Genomic DNA, 25,388 nt, shown 5'->3' on the forward strand with positions numbered 1-25,388 from the left:
CCTTAGCCAGGTGGACAGGAGCAGCAGTGTGTAGCACACACTTCTTGATTAGACCAGGGTTCGAGCCCGTGACCACCAAATACAGAAGATGCGGAAAGGTCAGAGAATGACCACCGCATATCCCCGGAGCAATATGGCCATAGTTGCTAATGCTCCTAAAAACCAAATAACAAACATCTAGTCTCTATGAAACACTTTCCACCAGTCTGTTTATAAATATCCTCCAATATTTTCTGCCATTTGGCCTTCAAAGTGGCAACCATTTCAGCTCTGTTTTTTGAGTAGTCTCTCCTTACACACACACACACACACCCGACCATTCAATCCATCCCAGAGGTTCTCAATGAGATTGAGAGCAAAATTCTGGACTGGGCAGTCCAACTTTCAACACATGTCCTCAAACCACTCTGACACAATGCAAGCAGTATAACATGGAGCCCTGTCTGCTAATACAGGTATGAGCCTTCCCTGATATATTGCCACAATGTGTCCACATTATTGTCCAGAGTGTCTGGATAGACCTCAACATCTGTCGCTTTGTCCAAGACAACCAATGAGCCTAGGCCAAACTATGAAAAACAGTCCCAGACCATCACATTGCCTCTACCAAACTTTCATCATCAGGAAGATAGAGTTTAGTAGGCAGCTTTCTTTGTGCATTGCATTTGCCATACCCAGGCACAACTGTTAGAGTGGTAAGCTATGGCTTTCCATTTCAATGCACAGCTTTCCATTGGGCTTTGGTCCAAGAACAGAGGGCCTGACACCAAGCTAGGTGGCATCTAACATAAGTTGTGGGGTGGTTAGTGGCTCACGGAAGGCTGCATGACCATTTTAACCCATATTATGCAGCATCCTGCATACTTTATTGGTGCTGATATGTGCCCAATCATCTCATCGATGGCCTGTGTGTGTGTGTGTGTGTGTGTGTGTGTGTGTGTGTGTGTGTGTGTGTGTGTGTGTGTGTGTGTGTGTGTGTGTGTGTGTGTGTGCAGTGACAAGGTTGACCTGTTTTCTGAGCAGATAATTCTTTGCGGGACTCTCTTGTCACATTTTATCAGCTTTACGGTTTTCCAGGTCATTTCACGATGGTTTCATCACCAGTCTGCTTCCATTTGCAGCCCACATCACCAATTGTCAACCTGGGGATCTTCAGTGCCATTGAAGTGTTACAGCATACCAATTGCTTATGTGGCACCCTATTATCATTCACAGTAGAAGTCTTTTAACTCTGTTGATTCCACAACGTGCATTTACAATCATACTACTATCTCCTCAAAAGCCTGTGAACATATTTATAGAGTCTGATACATAGTGTATGGGTATGACCTGAACAACTATCAACAGAGTGGTGTCCAAATGTTAATGGTAAGGCAATGTATATATATTAATAAATACATATATGTGCCCTTTACTTTATATCTTGAATCCTTTGTTCAAAATTTGTTTCAATTATATATACAGGGTGTCTCAAATATACACGGCATAACTTCAGGAATGAGTTCCTCATATGTAGACAATAAAATATTTTATATCAACATAGTTCCGGAAATGCTTGGTTTTCGAGTTTGAAGGTCTGTCTATGACACTTAACTGTTCACATCACCTTATAGTAATTGTTTAAAATGTCCACCTTCTGCCTGAATACCACTGTAAGAACATTACTCGCACAGGGTAATCTGCTGGTGACAAGGCCTGTACCCGTTGCAGATGGTAAGGATACAGTTGGTGTTCTCGCAACACTCTCCAAATAGTCGAACATTGAACAGCCGAAACAGCGAAAGTTGCATTGCTATTCTGCATGTGCTGATTCCAGGAGTGGCATGCACAATCCAAAATCTCCTCCTCTACTTCAGGAGTCATAGACTTTGGTCGTCCTCTGTTGGCAGCATGAGGTGTAAAGGTCCCATGTTCACAAAGGCAGTGATGGATACCTTCAAACGTTTTCCTGTCTGGACATCTTTGTTCTGGGAACCTTTCGTGGTACAAACAACGAGCCTCCAGAGCATTGCCGTCCGCCAAACCATACATCAAGTGCATATCCGCTTGCTCCTGATTTGAGTACATGGTCAGAATGGAAAACCAACAGATTCTGTCAGTACCTTGTGATGAAGGAAATCACCTGTAGGAGATAAGACATTCCGGTTAGTAACTCTCGAACCAAGCATTTCTGGAACTATGTTGATATGAAATATTTTTATTGTCTACATATGAGGAACTCGTTACTGAAGTTATTCCTTGTATTTTTGAGACACCCTGTATATATACAGTATATATATATATTTTTTTTTTTTGTTGTTGTTGTTGTTGTTTTTGAAGATTTTTTAATGGTATCTATTTCAACTGTGTTTATAAGTAATAGCTGTTTCTTAATTTATGATATTTTTGAGAATTGGTATAGGAGGAATCCTTTCAACATATTCAATATGATGTGGGTTACAAGTGAAATTGAAGAAATTCTCTAGAAATTTTTTCAAGTTTCATCAACTTCAGAGGATAGGGAAGTTAATTAAACTCAATCAAACAATACATATGAGCTGTTACTGTTAAATAATAATATGTGCACACAGCCACTACACACCAAGTGCCACCTGTGAAACAAACACACAGCAGTTGACCTTGAACCTTTACCTAGTTGTCCACCAAGTTATATTCCAACATGCTCATTCACTTTGTGGCGAGACAGGTTTTCATTACCTTGTGTTTTTGTAGTTTGCTGGAAAAATGACAGACAAAAGAATCTAACAACAAATCAACCTCATATTTTTAACAAAGCTAAAGAAAACACCAACAGAAAGTTACAAGTTGTTACATAAAGTTTATGGGGCTTGTGTGTTTTGAATGGCATAAAAGATTTTTAGAAGGAAGAGAGAATGTGGAAGACGATGAACAACCAGGCAATCCAGTATTAATAAAAACTGATGAAAGTGTGGATGGAGTAATTGATTCGAAGTGATCATCATTTAAGCATTAGAATGGTTGCATCAGAGCTCAAAATGGACAAATAAACTGAAAATTTAGGCATGAGAAAAGTATACCAAGGTAATGCTAAAAATTTTGAATGAAGATCAAAGAATGAGAAGACTCCAAATTTATGAAGATGTTTTGAAAAAAATTGGAAATCTAGACTTTCTACATACTGTAATTACTTTCGATAAAAGTTGGTTGTTCCAGTACAATTCAGAAACTAAAAGACAGTGAATGCAGTGGAAGACAATCTCCCAGACCAAAAAAGCAAGAATTTAAAAAAAAAAAAAATGAAAACCATGCTTCTTGTTTTTTTTTTGATATTAAAGGAATTATTATGGCTGAATATGTCCCACCACATCAGACATACTACATTGAAATTCTAACAAAGCTGTGTGAAAAAATTTGAAGGAAGAGATCTGAATTATGGAGGGATGGTTGAGTGCTCCATCAAGACAAGCACTCTCAGTTTGCCAGTTTCTGGCCAAAAAACAAATCCTTGTGTGTGCACATGAACCCTACTTGCCAGACCTGTGACTTTTTTCTCTTTCCTAAGCTGGAAAGTGTACTTAAGGGAACACATTTTCAGTCTATTGAAGACATTCAGAAAAAAACAACTGAAATGTTAAAAGAGCTTGCAGAAGATGACTTCTAGAAATGTTTCTGTGCTTGGAAGAAACATAAAAGAATTAAAGCCTTTCAAGTTAATCAGTATATTCAAAATGATTCTATAAATTATAATTCTATATATTATATTACATATATTGTAATTAGATTTCAGAACAGAGAAACACTTCAAATTGAGAGCTACTTGCTATGAGTTCCAGTTTTAGAAGAGGACTATAGGTCTCAATATTCTGCATGTTTTGCACAACCTCGGATATTATGAAATTCACTTAGAAAACTATTTGACCTTATATGCAAAATAATGTATCTGTCAATAGGCCTAAAACTGGAGTAGCAAGTATATTAAAGGAATAGGTTCAGAATTTTGATGTATTAGAATGTCCCATGCCATCTAACAAGTTTAGTTTCTGTAAAAAGGGGAGGGGGGGTCTGCTTGCTAGTTTTAGTTAGTGAACATTTATTACTATTTGAAAAGAGGTGCAAAAAAAAATAAAAAGAAAGAAAGAAAATAATTCAACAAATACATATAATTGAAATTAGAAAGATTAGGTAGCTTGTATGGTAGTTCTCTCAGGATAACTATTTATAAATCTGAGAGTAGTGTCACCTGACTAGAAAACTGTTTGACTCTACATACTGAATAATGTGACAAATAATTGATAAAATTACTTGTCACATTCAAAGGAGTTGAAAAACCAATTGCTAATGAATTGTTAATTCATTAGTAAATGGCATTTGAGCATATATTTAAATTTGAAATACCAGTATAAGAAAAGATGATTTACAAACTCTCAAGGAAAAGAAACTGAATCTAATATTTCATGCTAGTAAAACAAAAGAATACTCTCAAGCTAATAGCTTTCCATTTATTCTCTGCTCTGTAGTAAGTCTGTTTATGTTCCTCTCATATTACTTGATTAAAAAATTTGCTTATTATGTCTGAATGGTTATGTCAGCCTCTAAAATACAGTCGGACCTCTATATAGTGAAATCCAGTGCTTTTTTTTTGTAAAAAAAATAGGTGCCGGTACTCATTCTTTGCTATCAGGAAAAATTGAAAATTAAAAGGATATGAAAAGTAAACTAAAAAATTATTTCCTGATATGACCCTGTATTTTGCTGGATCGAAGCGTGTCAGCGGTGGGCCTACAGTTTTAAGAAATAGTAGTAAAGAAACTGTTTTTGTCATCAGTGAAGCTCTGGTTGGACTGGTGATCAGATTCATTTGTGGAAATCCAAGTTCACATTCACTTCCTGAAATTGGTATCGCACTCAGAGCATTCATCAAATTCTTCAATTCTTCCGAAACCGTTTTTTCAATTAAGTATTCCCAAAATCCATGAATTGTATCTCTTCCATTTAACTGAAACCTAATTGACAATTTTCTAACTTCATTCTCACCAAATGCCACTTCACAGTTAATATCTTCATGGCAATGTTTCCTATCAAGTACTAGGGCCAATGCTGCCAACTCAGCATTTTTACCGTCAAGCAGCCTTCTTTCCACTGATTGTTTCAAAGTTCTGTAGAAAGCTTCTGGATTGATTGGAGAATAATTTCTGTGATCTGTCCCATGAAGTGAAACTCCTTGAAATCGTAGATTTTTGGCAGCTTTGGTGCCATTTTTGTAATACTGTCCCTGAACTGTTTGTCTTTCATGAAAAAGTTGTACAACAATTTCTATTTTTTTATTTGCCCTTTACAGATCTGCATTGTGCTCCTGCAAGTCCAAGCTCAAGTCTGATAATTCTTGAAGAGCATCACACATTAATCCTAAGTCTAATACATCTTTCTTTTTGGTTCTTTCTTTGAGTCAATGATTAACTAACCCCTCATACTTATTCCAAACAGCCAAAACAGACCAGAAACTCGATGCCATGCATTGTGTGTTTAAAATAATGCCAATTTTTAATAGTTCAATATCCAGGGAGTTTGTGCACACCTTCAATTCTCTGGCATTTTTTGGCGACACATTATACATCATAGAAAGTTGATCAATAAATGCTTTAAATCTATAGATACCTACAATGGATTTCACAGTATCACGAACTGATAATTCTAATCAGTGATTAGCACAATGCCATACTATTAAAGAAGGGAATTTTTCTTCCATTAGTGTCATAAGGCCACTTTTTCCACCCATTGTAACTGCTGCACTGTTACATGTGACACAAACTGAGTGAGTTTTTAAATAGTTTTCCGTCGTACCATATGACTCAAGACAATCGAGCAGAGAATCAACTATCCCTTTTGCAGTAACGCTTTCGAGTTCAATTAAGTCCAGGAACAAATTTCTGGGAGATCTCATTCTACTGTCAAATGTACAAGTTTGAATATAAATGATTAAAGCAGATTTCTTACTCACCATGGTCAATTCGTCAAATATCAATGAAATTTTACTGTTCGACATAACGATTATATTAGCCAAATTTTCTCATTTCACACAGACAGTTAAATAAAACTTGCATCTGAATTGAAAATGCACAAATACAAAGTTATTCGTAACTTTTTACAGAAACTTTTGAAGAAACTTTTAAATTGCAACGAAAGTCGCAGAAAAACTAGTGTGGAAACAATACAAGCCCTTAGGAAACGGCATTTCCAAAGGGGAGAAGAGTCAAGAAAAAGGTACATGAGTTTCCCAAAATCAGTGGTACTTCTTAGATGAACAGAACACCTGCGAAAGTGGGATAAACCCTAATAAAATAAATCTACAGTCAGACCTCTATATAACGAAGTCAATTGTTCACTTGCAAAAATTCGTTAAACAAAAATTTCATTATAAAGAAATACAGACTTTTCAACAATGAAAAATACTGTAATTCAGCATTCAGAAATATAGTAAAAGATGGTAAATAAATCAGAATTAAGTGAGAATAAATAAACTTTCTAACATTTTAAAACAATTTATTAATACATAGCAAATTAAGATACGATTTTTTTTTTTATTCTGTACATGATGCATGCAATATTAGTACATTTAAGAATTATTTTGCAAAATATTTGCTTATCTTTTGTTGTACACTAGATTTACCGTACACAGATCATTAAAAAATGTCCGCATTTTTTTCAGAAACATTTTCTTCACGCTGCAGACTACGACAAAATTTTAAAAGCTGGCAACATTTCATCCTTAATACTTTGTTATCCTCATTTTCCTTCTCTCATCATCGATATTGTCATTAGATGTTTGAACTAGTTCTTAACACATTGAATGCTGACTACAAGTTAATTCGTACTTGGCGATCTGGCCAGGATGCCGACTATGAGTTAACTCGGACCGATATGACTTGCCTTTCAGGTGCAGCTACGAGTATATTCGTAGCAAATATGTGCAACTGATGGACAGTTGGCTTCTGGGATAAGAATGAAAAATCAACGACGGCATCAGAAAACAGAATTTATTCACAAAAAAATATATATTTTCTTCACACAAAGAGAAGCTAGCTTCTCTTTGTGCACTGGACAGTAATAGTGTGTTTCGCGGCATTTTTTATTTCTCGTACATACTCGACACGGCTTAGTTGGGTGTGGTTTTTTTTCAGTTGGTGGTATAGCCAACTGAAATTCTAAATAATGAATTTTACCTTCAGACCTAATTTTCTTGGAACATTTAGAATTTTTTCTCCAATCAAAGATTCAACGTAACTTTTCCGTCAAGTTACGGGTTCCACCAAAAATTGTCCGAAATTCAGAGAAACCCGTAACTTGACGGAAAAGGATGTATGCATTATGCATATATATATTTCTATAATGTATAATGCAGTTTTTTTCGGACATCTGATGGTTTTTCTTAGCGCTAAAAAATACGAGAGTATTTGATCAGATCGATCTATGAACCAGAATCGTACGAATCGTCAAAAAACTCTTCAAATTCCGAGTCATTCATGTTAGCATAGAGCTCAAGCTCTTCTTCAGTCAGCAGTCTCTTCTTATCCATGTTTTAGGTTCTTTTTTTTTTTTTTTTTTTTTTTTTTTTGAAACTGTCCAAAATGTTTGAGTCGTTTGTGACCATGTAAATAAAGATAGTGAAAATTTTCGGAAAAATATGGATAACACACTTCCGCGAAACAACAATTGGTCATTTGTCGGGGTAAAAGAGAACCACTCCTAATTCTCAAATAGGGCACTTACAGAAGAAGGTTAAGCAGAGCCCTTGACCGTCTGCGTGAGTAGCACAGTGGTATCGTTACCGTCCTCCTCATACCAGGTGGAAAAGGCCCTGGTTCAAATCCCGTCGATGACGTGAGGAACTTTAATGGATTTTTTTCACCCAGTGGCTGAGTTAGTCGATCTCAGGCATAGATAGCAAGGTTTTTGTCCAGCAGAACAGACAAATCGACCATACACACAATTAACAGACATAAGACACACAGCACGATAGATGAATTTAATTATTCGCCTGGCCTAAAACTAATAGTTTTTTTGTTTTTTTTTTTAGTAGAGCCCTTGACCAGCGCGACTTCTCAGTATGTGGGACAGGTGGTCGGATAGGTTTTACGAGTACCACAAAGTTGTAGAATGGTAATCCCTTTAGCTCTCTTAATTCACGCAGCTGCACTAATTTCCTAAATTGCCAGAAGTGTGAACAGTGAATACTGAGTTAAGTCTCTCTCTCTCTCTCCTAATCCATTTGTTATATGAAAATTTTCTTCGCTCAACGGAAGCTATTTTGAATGTAATTTCCAAGGGGAATTCAAAAAATTGCTATCAAGGAGTTTGTTAAATAGAGGTCCGACTGAGTAATTTAAAATTCTAAAAATGGTTATAAAGTTTTATATAGAAAATATCTTAGCAATAAACAGGGAAAAATGCAAATTTAGTTAAATAACTTTAAGCGTATTTGAATAATAGGTAAACATGTGAAAAACAATTTACTGAATATTTCCTGCACGAAATGTACTGCATCCAGATGTCACGCGTCACTGTTAATAAAGGTGCCGGAATGCTGTACCATTGTGTACCATCCCAAAAAAAACACTGATAGTAAAAATGTAGTAAAAACGTAGTAGTATAATATAGTAAAAATTGGGAAATAAATCAGAAATAAGTGGGAAAAATAAATTTTCTAACATTTTAAAACAATTAATTTATTAATACATACATATTAAGAAATGACTACTTACATAATGTGCACAATATATTAGTACACTTTTAAGAATTATTAACATAAAATATTTGTTTATTTTTTGTTGTACACAGTATTTTTATGGACTGTACATCGTCCATAAAAATGTTCGCATTTGTTTAAACACGCAAATATATTTTCTGGCACATTTTCTTCACACTTGAGGCCTCAAATGCAAAGTTTCAAATGCCGCCAACATTTTATGTTTGGAAGGTTTAATATTGTCCTCATTGCCTTCGTTTCCCTGATTTTCATCCAATTCATCGTCGATATTGTAGCTAGTTCTTTGAATATTCCCCAAAAAGTGTGAAATTACTCAGATATGCAGCCATTATGACATTGTTATCAACACCTAAAAATTTGTCAAGAACAATTTCTCCACTGATCAAATCTCTCACTTGGAGTTCTTCCCAAGATTGCTCAATATCTTGTAGTAGTTCGTCCCTTCATTGCTGCTAATTGGCATTTTAGCAAAACCTGATTTTGCAAAACAATTCTTAATTGTTGTTTCTGTCACATCTTGACTCCACACTTTCGCCAACCCTGATATGCATATCGGTAAATCTATAACAGAATCTATTGGTTAGTTGGTTGGTTTCTATTCTCAGTATAATTTTTTTCAGCATGCGCCTTCGGTAGTGCATTTTCAAATTCTTGATAATACCTTGGTCCATTGGCTGCCATTTAGACGAGGTATTCGGAGGGAAGAAAAACGAGCTTCGCACTTGTAAGTTTCAAAATTACCAAGTGAAGATGGGCAGGGCAGTTGTCGACAATCAACTCGATTTTTATGTTTTCTTTCGTCATCTTTCTATCGAAATTTAAAACCCACTGTTCAAAAATTTGTTATCCAAAATTTTTTGTTGTACTTGTAGTGCAGCTCTAATGACTTTACTCCTTTGAAACATCTGGGTTGTTTACTTTTACTTATTACAAAAGCTTAAACTTTTCATTACTAGCCATATTTTCACCAACCAAAATTGTAATTCTCTCCTTACTGTTTTTACCACCTAAACATTTATTACCTTTAAAAGTCAGTGTTGTGTTTGACAAACATTTAAAAAATAGATCTGTTTCATCCACGTTGAATATCCATAATTTTTTTTTTTTTTCATAGTTTTTAATTTTTTTTCGAAACTGTTTCTTTCCAATGGGTACAGTCTTTTTTGATTACAACTCTACTTTCTCCAGAAATCACTTTTTCGAGTAAACCATGGCACTTTTTAAATTTGTCCACCCAACCAGAACTGGTTTTGTGCCCCAGAAAACATGCATACACCATAGCCTTTTCTTTTATTAATGCCTTGATATTGGCATGTTTTGGTCTCGAATCAACTGCACCCACTTAAAAAATGGCTTCATCTACATTTTCATACAGGCATAATTTCGCACGCTTCTGACTGAGTCCTGTTTCATCAAACAGTTTGAGAATTGAAACATGGTTTTTCAGAATGGTTGACTGTTCAATGGTTGTCAGTAGTGTACTGGCAGGAATACCAAATTTTAAAGTGATTTTTTTTTTTAACTCTCTGATCTACACTATTAAGCACTTCCACTTTATCCACTACACTCTTAGACATTGTAAGGTTACTTGCACAGCAGCTAAAACAAAACTGATTTAGGGTCCACTTATAGCATTAGCATTAGTAGAGGCACATGATGCAAGAAAGCAAGCTTATACAGCATCAGCCCAAAAAAAAAAAGAAAAAAGAAAAAAAAAACTCCTTCCCATTTCACTGACCCATTCGTTCTAAATGTTTGTCTAGTTCTGCCTTGAATTTATTTAAGCTGTCAACTTCCACAACAACAGATGGAAGTTTGTTCCAGCAATCAACCACCCGCTGGCTAAAGGCAAACTTCTGCACATCTATTTTACAAGTGTCTTTCCTCGGTTTGAACCCTCAGGTGCGTAATCTGAGCAAGAGGAAGAATCCCATCAACATTGAGCCTGCTCAATCCATTCAAGGCCATATACACCTCAATCAGATTGCCTCGCAGGTGTCTAGTCTCCAGAAGCTGCAATTTACAGAACTTAAGTCTTTCTTAATAAGAGCACCCCTTTGTTCCCTTCACCAGTCTTGTTGCCCTTCTCTGTACTCATTCTAGCAACTCTACATCCTTCCTAAAATGAGGCTTACAGACCTTTACGCAGCACTCAAGGCACTGACCATTGCCTAATACAAAGGGATAATCACCTCCTTATTCCTGCTCACAAAATTCCTGTATATCATTGACAAGGCCCCATGACCTATTCTGGCAGCCTGTCTGCACTACTCAGAAAACTTCATATCTGACTGCACAATTCAGGGTAGTGGCGAAAGAGACCCCCTGGTCTCTTTCATTTACCAGTACCCTGAGTGTAATATCACCCAGTTGGTACATTTCTCTGCAGTTACTGCTACCCATATGCAGTACTTTCCATTTGTCAATGTTAAACTTCAGTTGCCACTTCTCAGCCAATCTGCCCAATTTTTCCAGATCCTGTTGCAGCAGCATACTTGTCATTACTGTTATTAACAACCCTGCCAACCCTTGTATCATCTGTAAACTTTGACATTAAGCTTGATATACCTTCATCAGTATTACTGATAAATATACAAAACAACAATGGGCCCAACACCGAACCCTGAGGGACACTACTAATAATATTAGTCCATTTAGAGCAGTATCCAGCAGTATACCTACCATGTAAACAGGGACAGGTGAAATTTAGTGAAAGTGTGAAACTCATTTCTGCAAAACAACAGATAAATTTCCAAGAAAGAGGAAAATCACTCTCTCCTAATTCTCTAATAAATGCTTACAATAGAAAACAAGTTGACCAGAGCCTTTGTCTGCATCGGGAATATACCTTAATTTTTGCCAATAATAAATGTGGACACAGATAGCAGTTGACCAGTGTGATTTCTTAGTAGAGTAGAGGCAATTGAATAAGTTTTATGGGCACCACTAAATTGTGGAATATTTTAGCTCTTAATTCATGCTTTTCAAAATTAATCCTTTTAGCTCTTAATTTATGCTTTCTATAGCAACTTTATTGCCTAAAGGCCAGAGGTGCGAACAATGTGTACCCAGGACTCTCGAAATCAGTTTATTATATGGAAATTTTCTTCATTATACAGAAACTATTTTCAATGTAATGACCAAGGGGAAATAAAAAAATTCGCTAAATAGAAAATTTTGCTATATGGAAGTTCGTTACAGAGAGGTCCGACTGTATGTTGACATTTAGTACTCCTTGATATGCTGAAGAATGCTTTCATGACAGTATAGTGGATTTGTTACTTGTTTTTCATTTGGAAAGTCTAAGTTCAAATCCTATTGGAAATGAGAGGGAATTCTTTGACTTCATCACTTGGAGTTGCAATTACCCAGTCTCGGGCAGAGAGGTTTGAGTTCCCCACCTCTCACACCACTTTAGTTATTCTGGGGTTTTCAGCCTGTGAAACATGCAGATTGTCCTGGAATGCACACTTGTAGAGATATTTTCATAATACATAGTAAATGATATGAACTGGCAAACTAACCAAAAAAGTAGTTGATATGACAAAAAAAAAACTCAAAGGATAAGGTGCTATAATTATTAAATTCTCTACTTTCCTTATATAATTACATTTCATATGGAAACATATGTCTTTTGTATTTAAGCCAGATTAATGATCCTACCTTGATCATAGTGGGCTCCAGTTACTGGGGTAGTCAACTTGTAGTATATGTGCCACTAGTGGCATGCAGGCCACTTGTCAATGGCAAATCTCCTTGTATGAAAAAAATAACATTTAAATTTTACTTTTATTTTCAGAAATTATGATCTGAGTTTCAATTTGACAAGAACCTATGAATCATATTTACCACTTTTAAATTTAGTTCAGCACAGGTAAATGGGCACTAATGAACACTTCATCGTATCAGTTCTGTAAGGATAAAGATTTGTTCTTAAAGTTATATTAAATTTATTTTATAAATATAAAACTGTTTTCATTCTTTTATTACTTCAATAGCATCTCCGTAGCCAGGTGAGCAGGAGCAGCAGTGCGTAGCACATGCTTCTTGATTAGACCGGGGTTCGAGCCCGTGACCACCAAATATGGAGGATGCGGAAAGGTCAGAGAATGACCACCCCATATCCCCGGAGCAATATGGCCTTAGTTGCTAATGCTCCTAAAAAAAAAAAAAAAAAAAAAAAAACCAAATAACCAAACCAACCAAATTATTACTTCAAGTGCATAGCATAAAATTCCTTTACATAGTTATCAAAAATAATCTGTTCTCCAGGTTCCAGATGTGAATCGGTGTGAGGTGAGAATTATTGAATCCTTTTAAAAACCTTAAAGTTTTGAAGTGAAACTTCTTTAGGCACACCCCAGGGGAGTAATTTGCATCTGTGGATTGACAAAAATCAGCAAGAAAATGCAACACAAAATGATTCATTGCCCACCACCATTGTACCACTCCATACCAAGCATGAGTGTTGTGGCGGCACACATAGCAGTAATGCATGAAGCAGTCAGTACCCCTACAGCACAGCCATGGTGTAACTTGCATTCGTGTCGCATTTACGTTTTAAATCGCTATATCTCAGCTTCTAGCAGTCAAAATTTAAAAACCAAAATATTTCTTTCATCGTTCTCTACTTTATTTCATAAAAAATTTCAACGAAAGAAAATTTATAATTCAACATGCTGAAGACTAATAGAGCATTGTAAGGCATATAGCACACTTATACATGCAATATGACCATGGAACCACCTCCATTGAGTACAAAGGAGACATCTGTAAAAACTTTGTAATAAACTTGTAAAACAATTGTAAAATATTAAACCACTGTAACATTGAAATAATGAATGTTTCAAAAGATTCTAAAGAAGGTTCACTTAACTTCTGCTATGCATGCTCAGTGCACACACACACACAATTTGTTTATATGGGAAGTTTTGAGTTTTTTTATAAAAAAAAAAAAAAGTAACCGAATTTTTAAATGCATTATGTAGTGTGTGGCATTGCTTTTTTTTTAAAATCAATTTGTCTAGAGTGTCAATTGTCTTCTGGATTTGCCTGTACACAGCATGCAACACATTTATAACATAATATATGGGACGTTTCAAGGAAAGGTTGGCCACCACTAGTCTAAAACAAGAAGACAATTTTCATTCAATGAGGAAGTTACCTATTACTGTATTTATTAATGTTATTATAAAGTCAAATCAGTGCAAGAAAGCCAAGCTTATTCAGCATCAACCTTAAAAATATTGTATGGATTGATTAATTAATATGATTGTATGGATTGATTAATATGAGTGTTTTAATAATTTTTTGTATTTTTATTTTAGTTTGAATTATAATATTTTGCTAACTTGGTACTACATCTTTCACAAATGAGGTAATTGCATGTCAAGTTCAAAGTAATCTCTTATATTGAATTATTTAATTATTAAAACTGCATATTAGTATTTGTGTCAAGCTATTTCAAACAAATATTTTCTATTAAAAGCACCCTACTCTTACCACTCAGTTGCTTTTTTTTTTTAAAGCATCACAGCAGCAAGAGAATTAGTTAGGATGTGGCATTAAATGATGATTATTCATCTATGCAAATCTGGAGCTACTGCAGTATTTCAAAATAAAAAAAAAAATATATATATATACACACTGGCATTCAATGGTGTAATCAGTTGATTACAAGACACTCTATAAGCAATATGTTACAGTGAGTAGATTTCTTTCCAAACTCAAGAATACTGGTTCTTCTGATAGGAAAAAAAGGAACCGGACGCAAACCAGTCTCTATGCCAAAACAGGACTGCATTTTGAAGCGCTTATGCCTTAAGAACCGTAAAGCTTCTTTGTCTGAACTGAAAAGAGAATGGGAAGAACATACAGGAGTGGTAGCAAGTGCAGTAACACTCAGAAAATGCCTCTTCAAAAATGGACTTGTAGCCCGTCGTCCTAAGAAGAAGCTCCTCTGCTCACAAAAAATGAAAAAGGCCCGATTAATTTGGTGTAAGGAGCATGAAAAATGGACCCCCCAAACAGTGGAAGTCAGTTATTTTCTCGGATGAGAAGAAATTCGACCTGCATGGCGCTGATGGGAGACATGATTCGCCGTAGACGTGAAGAATACCATCCAGACTGTATGGTGTCTACAGTGAAATTCCCTACCAGCCAAATGATATAGGGGTGCATTTCGTATCACGGAGTAGGTCACCTGCAGTTTATAAAAGGTTCCATAAATTCCAATGGATTCCTGGCTATATTGGAAGGCAAATTGCTGCCAACCATTAGAGACCATTTCAGCCTGCCAAGTACTTTCAGGATGACTCTGCTCCTTGTCATCGGGCAAAAAGTGTAAGTATGCACTTCTGTAGTTACTTTAGCTTCATTTCTGCATTAGAGGTTCGACAGTAATGTGTTTGCATTTGTTACAGGTAAAAAAATGGTTGGAAGAATCGTCCATTACAACTCTTAGCTGGCCAGGAAACAGCCTGGACCCGAATCATATAGAGAACTGTTGGCATCGTGTGGAATCTGCAGTTGCCAGAAAGAAACCAAAGACCCTTCGTGAACTTCAGGAAGCCACAATTTGTGTTTGGAACCATGAACTATCAGTTGATTATCTTCAGAAATTGATCTTGTCAATGCCTCAACGGTGTGCTGCTGTCATCGGGGCCAGAGGCAGTTCAACTAAATATTAGTTTGCACCTGGTGAACTACTTTTCATTTTGTTTTCCATTTAAAATGATAAACTGAAGCAAACTGAGGGCTTCTGATAACATTTCAGCCATAATTGTCATGTTTACCAAAAAGAAAAGGTAAACTGCAGCCATTATCAACCCACTGCAGGATAGAAGCCTCCTCAACACATGCTGAGGGAAATGGACTATAATCTGCCACGCTGGTCCAGTGCGGGTTGGCAGATCAACCGTATTTAGCAGTCAGGGGTTTGAACCCCGGTCTACTCAAAGAGTGTGTGCTACTGCACTCCCGCTCCTGACCACTCAGCTATGTTGTATAAAAGTTGCAAATGCTCATTTTGGAATATTTTGAGAGCACCTGTCAAATATTACTTAGCTTTGCATTAACTATTAATAAATATCTATTGTCTATATTTCTTTTTGTGATGCTAGTCATTAATGTAACATACCATCATGAAAAAGGGTTAGAAATATGAAATTCCTAGGTGATGCACTTTCTTTGAACACCAGTGTGTGTATATATATATATTTGAATATCTGATATAAAATGTATTCATGTAGCAAAGTAGTTTTTACAGCAATTTTACTTATTTTTCAGTTTTAAATACATGTAATTATAGCCCATTCTATGGGCAGCATACTATTAATAAATGAGCAGCATACTATTAATAAATGAGTAGAAAGTAATTATATAGAACTTTCTAAATAATTACTTTCAGTCACATAATAAATTGCTGTTTTTCTTTCTCCAGTGATTTTGGTAAAAACCCACAAATTGTGAGCTTTGTAGGCAATCACATTAGCATTCGTCGAATTGATGGCTCATTGGTATCAACAGCAGTGTCTCCTTTCCCTTCTGTTCTTCATGGTTATGTTTCTTCTTCTCATTGGGATGATGCAATCAGGCTCTGTAGATTTGTCAAGGTATAGTTTAGAAATGTAACCCCTAAACGTAAATGAATTAGAACTAAATATTTTAAAAATTGATCACATCTGCATTCAGTTTTCACCTTGGAGATGCTTTGGTCCCTCCAGCGACAAAGGGTGATTTTTGACCATCATCTAAGCCCATGCCTTAATGATGAGAAATTGGCCTCTGTTACTGGAGAGGTTATAGCAGCCACAAGATGGAAAGCAAAGATGCTCTCAGTTTTTAAATTATTGAGTGCCTTCATGGAAATACATGACCTTGTAACCTTTATCATTTTTATATGTAGGACAAACATAGCCTAGTAGTATTGGGTTAAAGGCACACATAACCTTTTATTACGTGTGCCTTTAACCCAATACTACTGTGCTGATGAGACCAGATGGCAGGTAGCGAAGTTTTAGTTATAATTTTTATTATAGCTGTTTAGAGACCAACCTAAACAGCTATAATGATGATGGTACCCTGAGTTTTAGAGAAATAGCAAACTCATTTTGGAATGAAGTTTTTATAAAATGATGTTAACAATTTAAATTGACAGTGTTAGCTCTAATATGTCTTCAGCTAAAAGTTGGCCTCTGTCACTGGTGGGACCAAAGCATCTCCAAGATGGAAATTTAATGCAGAGATGCATACAATTTTTAAATTATTCCAATGTCTGCATTGAAATATAACCCAGAAGCTTTTATTATTTAAATAAATATTACTTGATAATAATTCTTAATTGAATAATATTAGACAATGAAGTCAAAATAAGAACACAAACACTAATATTTAAAAAGTGTTACATATAAAGTTTTCATTTTTACAAAACTTCAAAATTCTACAAAGAAACTTATAGAGCCCAACACCATCAAAACTCACTATATGTAGCCCACTTGCATTTAGGAAAATTCACTGCTGCTGGCCCACCCATGTTCTGGAACTCATTTGTGAAAGAGTTTATATAATAATAATGATGTATTACATTAAAATTAACTTATATAATAATAATAAAAACAACTTAACATTCATACTCTGTAACTTCGGGCCAGAAGACTTGTAAACTCAATAAATGAATCAAGTAAGTCGATTATTGCATTTGTCAGTAAATTTCATATTTGAAAGAATGAATTTTTAAATACATATCTGAAGAAAAGGTTTCCTGACAGTGTCATGAAATAGTCGGAAATTGAATAAAGAGATGCCAGTTCCTAAAGTGACAGATAATTTTTTTAATCAGAAACAACTGCAAGATTATAAGAACATTGTTCACAATGTAAAAGTTATCACATTTATGGGGAGACACATTCACAAAACAGTTAAATCAAATCAGAAGCATGTGTTATCACAAAACAAACCAATCTGAAATGGAAATGTATGCTGAAAATGCAACAGACTTTAAAAGAAATACTCTTCCACACAGAGGGTAATGAAAAAATAACTTGAGGGGTCATCTGTTCCCTTTTTTTTTTTAACACGTGCAGTGCATTTTTTGAACAAATGCTGTAAAAGTTAAAGTTGATGGTTGTGGATAACCAAAGTAATTAATCACCATAACAGTGAATAAAGAACTACAGTGAAACTTCTCCTAACGGACACCTCTCTTTAACGGACATCTCTCTACAACAGACATTTTCAAATTCCCGAATTCTCCTCTATTGGTTTTAACGTGTTTTCAGCTTCTGTCTAGCGGACATTCTCTGTAATGGACGCGGACAGGCAATCTGCACTGTTTCGTTTAGATTAGCACTTAATTTGATCTCCCCATAACGGACTGCGGGAGAGCTCACGGCCCTTTTTCTAGGAAGGTTTCTTCCACGTATTGCCTCAATCGTGTGTTTATTTTCTATTTCCGATTCTCTGAATTTTATCAAGGTTTACATCGCAGTTCTAAACCTTTTTCAAGAATTTTAAGGCACATGTAAAACTTCTGATGAATTCAGTGTGTGTGTGCAGGGGGGGGGCGGGAATTTTGTCGGCCTTTCGTCTTTTGAGTTTCAGTTTTCAGCTTTGTTCAGTGTCGTGTGAAGTGCACAATGTCTTCTCGTAAACATTTAACTTTAAAAGATAAAGTCCAACTCATTAATGTGTATGATCGGCAAAAAAATAGTGTTCGCAATCTCACTGCAAAATTCAAAATCAGGAAGATGCAGGTAAGCGGCATCCTAAAGAAAAAAAATGAACTGCTCAAACAATTTTGGCAACACGTAAATGATCAGGTTCAAAAATCATTCCCGAAAACTGTTGGACTTCAAATTGACAATGTTACATATGAGTGGTTTTGTCGCGCACGTGCTAAAAAAATTCCCATTAATGGGACTATTATTAGGGAAAAGGCTTTGGAGGTTGCGAAATCTATGGAAGTAAATGAGTTAAAAGCGTCTGTGGGATGGCTAGACAAGTTCAAAACTCGGCATAAAATTTCTTGAAAAACCATAAGTGGTGAAGGTGGATCTGTTGATACTGGAGTTGTAACAGAGTGGACTGTCAAATTGGAAGATTTATGTCGTGATTTTGAAGCTAAGGATATTTACAACTGTGACGAAACAGGGTTGTTTTTTAAAGCTCTTCCTGAAAAAACAATGAGTCTAAAAAACGAAAAGTGCCAGGGCGGAAAAATTTCTAAGGAACGCTTGACTTTACTATTGGGTACAAATATGCTGGGAGACTTTGAACAACCTCTTGTTATAGGAAAAACACAAAATCCTCGTTGTTTCAAGGGCATAAAGTTGAATCTTTTGAATGTTGACTGGAAGTCTAATAAAAAAGCGTGGATGACACGAGATATCGTGAGCGAATGGATAAGTCACTTTAACCGAAACATGATTCGTCAAAACAGAAAAAAATTATTCTTTTCATTGAGAATGCTGCATCTCACCCGCACATTGAATTGTCCAACATTCAAAATCGTTTTTCTGCCACCAAACACATCTGCAGAGTGTCAGCCCTTGGATCAAGGGATAATAAAAAATTTTAAACTTCACTACAGAAAACGTGTTTTAAGACATCTCATTGCAAACATGAATGATGTAACATGTGCGAGTGACCTTGCAAAAAAACTCAGCATCCTAGATGCGATTCAATGGATTTCCTCTACAGTAAATGCAATTAGAAAACGAACTGTCGTGAACTGTTTTGTAAAGTCTGGCTTCTCAAACGCAAAAATTGAAGTTGTGAACAGCAATGTAGAGCACCAAGATGAACAAGAACTTCAACATCTATTGATAATGTACGATACTTCCGCTACAAGTAACCCTGGCTACAAAGATATAGACTCGAACCTCACTACAGAAGATGGTGCTCTAGATATCAACGACATTATCATCGATATTTTTCAAGAAGTTCCTCATGAGGATGAAGAAATGGAAGGAGGTCATTCTGTCGAAGAACATATTAACGATGAAAATAGAAGAAGCACTCATACAAATCAATCGTTTAAAAATGTTTTTCGCAGCTGAAGAAGATACTGAAGGACTTTCGATGGTTTCTTCACTCCAAACAAATGTTGAAAACAAAATTATCAGCCGGAAGAAGGTGCAGAAGAAAATAAATGATTACTGTATGTATTTTTCTTAAGATAAAGTCATAATATGCATAGCACAATTGTATGTATATTATTTACAAAAATATTGTGCAAAATCTGTATATTATTTAATTTAATTTTACATTAAACGTTTAACGATTTTTCTTTATCTCTTGTGTATGTAATTGTGTATTATTTACAAAAATATTGTTCAAAATCTGTATATATTTTCATTTAATTTTACATTAAACGTTTAACGATTTTTCTTTCTTTCTTTCTTTTTTTTTTTTTTCCTCCCTCAGACTTCTTGTTAGCGGACACTTCTCTCTAACGGACAGATTTTCGTTCCCCATGGCTGTCCGTTAAAGGGAAGTTTCACTGTATAACAGTGAATAATAGAAATTAATTTATTACCCATGTATAGCATGTAATTTCATATAATTAGGAAATTATATGAAAAACACTGTTTACATCATGAAATTAATAAATTGATTAGTTTTCTGAACTCCATAATATGAGTACACATTGCTTAATGACAGGGTTAGGTTCTAAAAACATGTCTTTTAGTGAATTGCAATTTTCCATACACTCTCACATAATATTGTAATGATACATATGTTCCCTGAGAAAAAAAATTAAGCGGTAAAATATAAATATAGCATTTGTTTGGGAATAATGCACTTTTAGAACCTCCCTTATGTACTGGAGATACATTGGCACTTTTCCAATCCAATGGAATCTCTCCTAAGTCCAGTGATGCTCTCATAATTAGCCTCAATGGGTCAATGTGCTCACTTGCCACCTCCCTTAAGATTATAGGGTATATACCCTATAATTCCTTAAGATTATAGGGTATATAGGTACCATCAACCCTAGAAGCCTTACTGACCTGTAGGTTTGAAAGTTTTTTCGTTAAATAATCATGTGAAATTTCAATATCATTAAATACATATCTTTCAACTTCACTCCCATAATTTCTCCTTGACATAAAGGGTTTTTCTGCTGTAAATATCGATGCAAAGTAACTGCTGAATTCATAAACAGTTACTTTGCATCATAATATTTTTATAGTAATAGTAATAAAATATTACTATAAAATACTTTTATAGTAATAAAAGTACTCTTAGGTTGGTTCCAGTAATGTTTTGCATTTGGGGAAAAAAAAATTAATGGTTGGCAACTTAGCCACACACTTATTGGAGCATCTTTGGACTCAAGACGACAGTCTTTATAGATTGAAGATGATCAAATGGCTGTCCAGTTCACTCAGTTCACAAAGGTAGTGCTAAGCATGAAATGGGTAATTACAGAAACATAAGTTTGGCTTCTTCAAAACTGCAAAATCCACAATTAAGGATATACTTTTTCTTTTTTTTTTCCTTTATTTTTGTCTAATATGCTTGCTTCCTTGTATATTTTCCTCTACTAATATTAATACATTATCTGACCAGAAGTATTCATTCCTCTCCTCCATGAATTTTGTGTCCTGTGCCAGGAGTCCTCCATATATGTGTATCAACTCAGATGTATATAAATGATGTGAGTCTGCCTGTGTAGCAGCAATATGTTAAAATCCAGTGTTGAATCAGAACTTAGACTTTCAGTGTAGCATTGTGGTTGGATTTCACATTTGTAACCTTTCTGTGCACATAGCTGTGCTTGTTGGAATCTCCTAAAATCCACTACAGTGGATTTTGGGAGATTCCAACAAGCACAGTTATTCTAAGATGGAAGGCTGTCACTGATACCTCAACAAAAAAAAAAAAAAAAAAAAGGTTTTAGAGGCCTTGTGAACTCACCAAATGTGTTTGACAAATCATAAAGAGGATATTACATGTTATTTATAGAAGACATCACAAAGCTGGTCAAAGAGGCCACAGAAACACCCTTCAGTGTGTTGACCATCCTTTAGGAGGCGCACACACTTACATTCATTGGTAGGAAGCTGCACAACCAATGTGGAATACATTTGGAATGATGGTTGTCTTAATGTTTGTGGACTCTAGAACAGTGGCAGAAGGTGCAGTGGAGTGAGGAAATTCAAGACACAACGTTTCATCCTGGTGAAAATGTTTGGTTGTGGACATTGTCCAGACATGGACAATGTATAGTTTCAATCATAAAATGTGGTAGAGGTGGTTTGATAGTATGGAATTGTTTCAGCTGATTCTCACTTTGTAATTGGTAGTGCTTGAAACCATGAAGCCCATGATTTGAACATTATGGAAACAGGCTCTCTTGGTATCAGCATTATAATGCTCTGCATTACACAGTAAGGGTCATACAAGACTGTCTTGTGTGTGATGATGCTGGAAAGTTGGACTGGCAAGCATGAATCTGGATCTAAATCCCCACTAAATAGCTGTGAGATGTGCATTGGAGTGCCAGATTAGGCTGTGGCGAAAACAGCCACCTTGCAGAAGGATTGGAAGCAAATTCTGGCTGATGCCTACTTGAAGTTGGTAAAAAGCATGCCCATGTCGGTTCAGGCCGTCATACAGGCAAAAGATGGTCCTACTGCCTATTAGGTTTTTAAATTAAAAGTCCTCTTTTTGAAATTGCCTGCATGTGTCTAAATACTTTCGTCTATATGATGTGATTCAGGATCATCTGATGAGAAAATAATTACAGCATGGTATAGGAAATCATGTCTAACCAGTCCGATAAGCTACTGTAATTTTATCGCAAAAGAACTGTTTAAAAAAAAATAATTTTGGCATAATTTATTTAGAATTTCATAACATTTTTTATTATAGTCTCATAGGAACGTATATTGTGTAGGCAACAGCAACAGGCTATTAGTAATAAATTGCTACAACAGATAAAGGGTCATTTAAATGATAGAAGATAGAGAGGGTTGTAAATAATTGTTGTTCTTTTTTGTTCTGAGATTCATCTTCGTGTACTTCTCTAAGATTATTGTTACCTAAATGCAGGACTTTGCTTTAGCAGTGTTGTAATTGCTACCACTTTTAATTGCCATTTATTAAGCTATCTGAATCATTAAATCTTTTTGAAGTGTTATACACTAGTCAGTGTTCTCCCCATGACCTATTGAATGGATGCACCACCCGGTGAATTTAACTGACCGCCTGGCTAAATTTTAAGCGAATCTCGCGGTGCTGTATGGTACTGATCTCATTCAATATTAATTCAAACATACTATGCAATCAAGGTTGATGCGACAGGAGTAGATGCCAATCCAGCTGGAATTGTGATTGAACAGCGAAAGATCAATAGAACTCTGCTTTCCAGTACATAACCTACCTACACATTATATAAGATCTCCCACTATTTGACCATCACGCTGACATGATGCTGCCGTCCCATAGTTCGACACTGCGAATTTAGATTACCAAGAATATTGTCATGTGCTTTTTGTTGAGCTATCAGATGCCAGTTGGTTGACGGTGTCAATACATTGGTTGAATTCTGCAATGCACTGTCGACTCAGATTCACTTTTGTTATTCAAATCCTTCGGACACTTTCTCGGTCAACTCAGTGCATCGACCCACTCACTTGCAGCCATCTCTATGACAAGCTAAGTATTATAATTCCTCAAGCTAGTACACCACGTTAAATTTTGTGAACTGCTAGATGTGTTGTTTGTCTTGGTCTCCGTACAGGAGCACAAATATAATAATATATATTGCAATAAAATAAAACAAAATAAGAACCCATAATGAGTAAGAAGTTAAATCAGAAAACATTTAAATTTAAACATTCAGATTTAAACATTTTTCATTATTAATTTTTTACATTGAGTTCTAATAAAATTGCTTTTTTAAATTTGTTATTAAAACATTCTACTTTTTTAAGTAAAAAGTACAATATTTGTTAAATTTAGTGTGTTTGTGTATATGCACCGGAATTTTCATTTTTCAGTTAAAAAATATAACAATAGCCAATATAAAATTTTTTCAATGTTTGTTGCACAAATTATCATTAAATCAATATAATGTTGAATTATGCAATTAATTTTTGCTCTGGATTGCTTAAGTCACATTTATAAATAACAGAAAATTTCATAATATTGCGAAGTATTACACTTCTCCACCCGGCTACTTCATAATGCCACCCAGCTGGCAAACTTTTCTGTGGAGAACACTGCTAGTTATTCTCGGAAGCAACTCTAGTTATCATATACATGTACCAGTACAGCCAGCATGCAATAAATTTCAATCCACAAGATGAGTTTCACATATTTGTGTTTCTTGAACTTTTGTGTTTCTGAAATAATAATTAGTTTATAACATTCGTAGGATGAAGCTCTCTGGGCTTGTTTAGCAGCAATGGCTACTACTGCCCGTGAATTAAATACTGCAGAGGTTGCTTATGCAGCAGTTGATGAGGTAAAGAATAATTTTGTTATCTTCATATATTTCAGCAATATTATTGTAAATATTCAGTACAGAATTTAAATTCACTTGTAAATTTTTTCAGTTATGTGTATTTATATTTTCTGTTTTTATAGGCTGACAAAGTTCAGTATATTCAATTCATTAAAAGCTTACCTATAAAAGAATGGCAAAATGCTGAGATGGCATTATTGTGTGGAAACTCAAAAGAAGCAGAAGCTATCCTTCTTCAGGCTGGTTTATTGTTTCAGGCTATTATGATGAATATTCATCTTTTCAGATGGGAAAGGTAAGTTTATTGTGCATTAACTTTTATTATAGTATTTCATTTCAAAGGATTTTTCTCAGTGAATCTCATCCTTCTGCACACTCTGTGCATGGAAAGTACTACCTTCTGTATTCCATGTTCCCCTAGAAATATTTCTTGAATAATCAGATGGATACAATCAGCCTTTTTGTGCTTCCTTCACTTTCAGACCTAATCATTTTTCTTCCTTAGCTTTTTTAAATTATCACAAATTCATTTAGTCCTGTCTTATATCTCACAAAAAGGATTCTTCTGCTCCTATTCTTATCTTCAATGACACTTTGATTTCTAGACAAGATTACATATCTCTATTGGGGATTACCCTGACTTCTAATCTCTCTTGGCATAAGCACATCACAAATATTGCTTCCTCTGCATCTAAAAAACTTGGTTTTCTCTTTTGCTCTTGGCATTATTTTTCTTCTAAACAGCTGTTCACTCTGTACAAATCACAAATCTGCCCTGCCATAGAATATTGTTACTGCATTGGGGACAGTGCCCCCAAAACCTCTCTCAGGCTTCTAGATTCCATTCAAAAGAAGGTAATTAGATTAATTAATGATCCACCAAAGTCTCTCAACTCTCTGTCTCATGTTCTGCTGCATGCCTTTTCTACAGATAATTCCATGGGCACTGTTCTTGTGAATTGGCTTCTATAATTCCTGCTCTCTCTTCCAAACCAGTCTGAACACATGCTGCAATTTTGATATCATATTATATCAAAATTATTTTTTGCATCCAGTTCCTTTGTGACCATACCGTAATATCCAATAAAATTGGTTAGACAAGACTTCCCCTTCCTTAACAAACCCATGCTTTGTTTGAACTATTACTGCAGTCTTGTCTAGGGGATCTTGCATCACTTCTTTAACCAG

At 35.4% G+C, this 25,388-nt stretch overlaps 1 protein-coding gene across 1 annotated transcript in view; it reads left to right on the plus strand.

Moving 5' to 3' along the window:
• Window positions 1–25,388, plus strand: part of Oseg5 (intraflagellar transport protein Oseg5) — a 118,284-nt gene that overhangs the window by 82,334 nt on the left and 10,562 nt on the right. Inside the window, exons 15-17 of the mRNA XM_090376143.1 lie at window positions 16,167–16,338; window positions 24,111–24,200; window positions 24,323–24,495. Coding sequence (XP_090232269.1) covers window positions 16,167–16,338; window positions 24,111–24,200; window positions 24,323–24,495 — 435 coding nt within the window. The remainder of the gene's footprint in view (window positions 1–16,166; window positions 16,339–24,110; window positions 24,201–24,322; window positions 24,496–25,388) is intronic.

The sequence above is a fragment of the Mastigoproctus giganteus genome, chromosome 6, assembly GCF_048544385.1.
Source record: "Mastigoproctus giganteus isolate SK-2022 chromosome 6, ASM4854438v1, whole genome shotgun sequence".
Taxonomy (NCBI): domain Eukaryota; kingdom Metazoa; phylum Arthropoda; class Arachnida; order Uropygi; family Thelyphonidae; genus Mastigoproctus; species Mastigoproctus giganteus.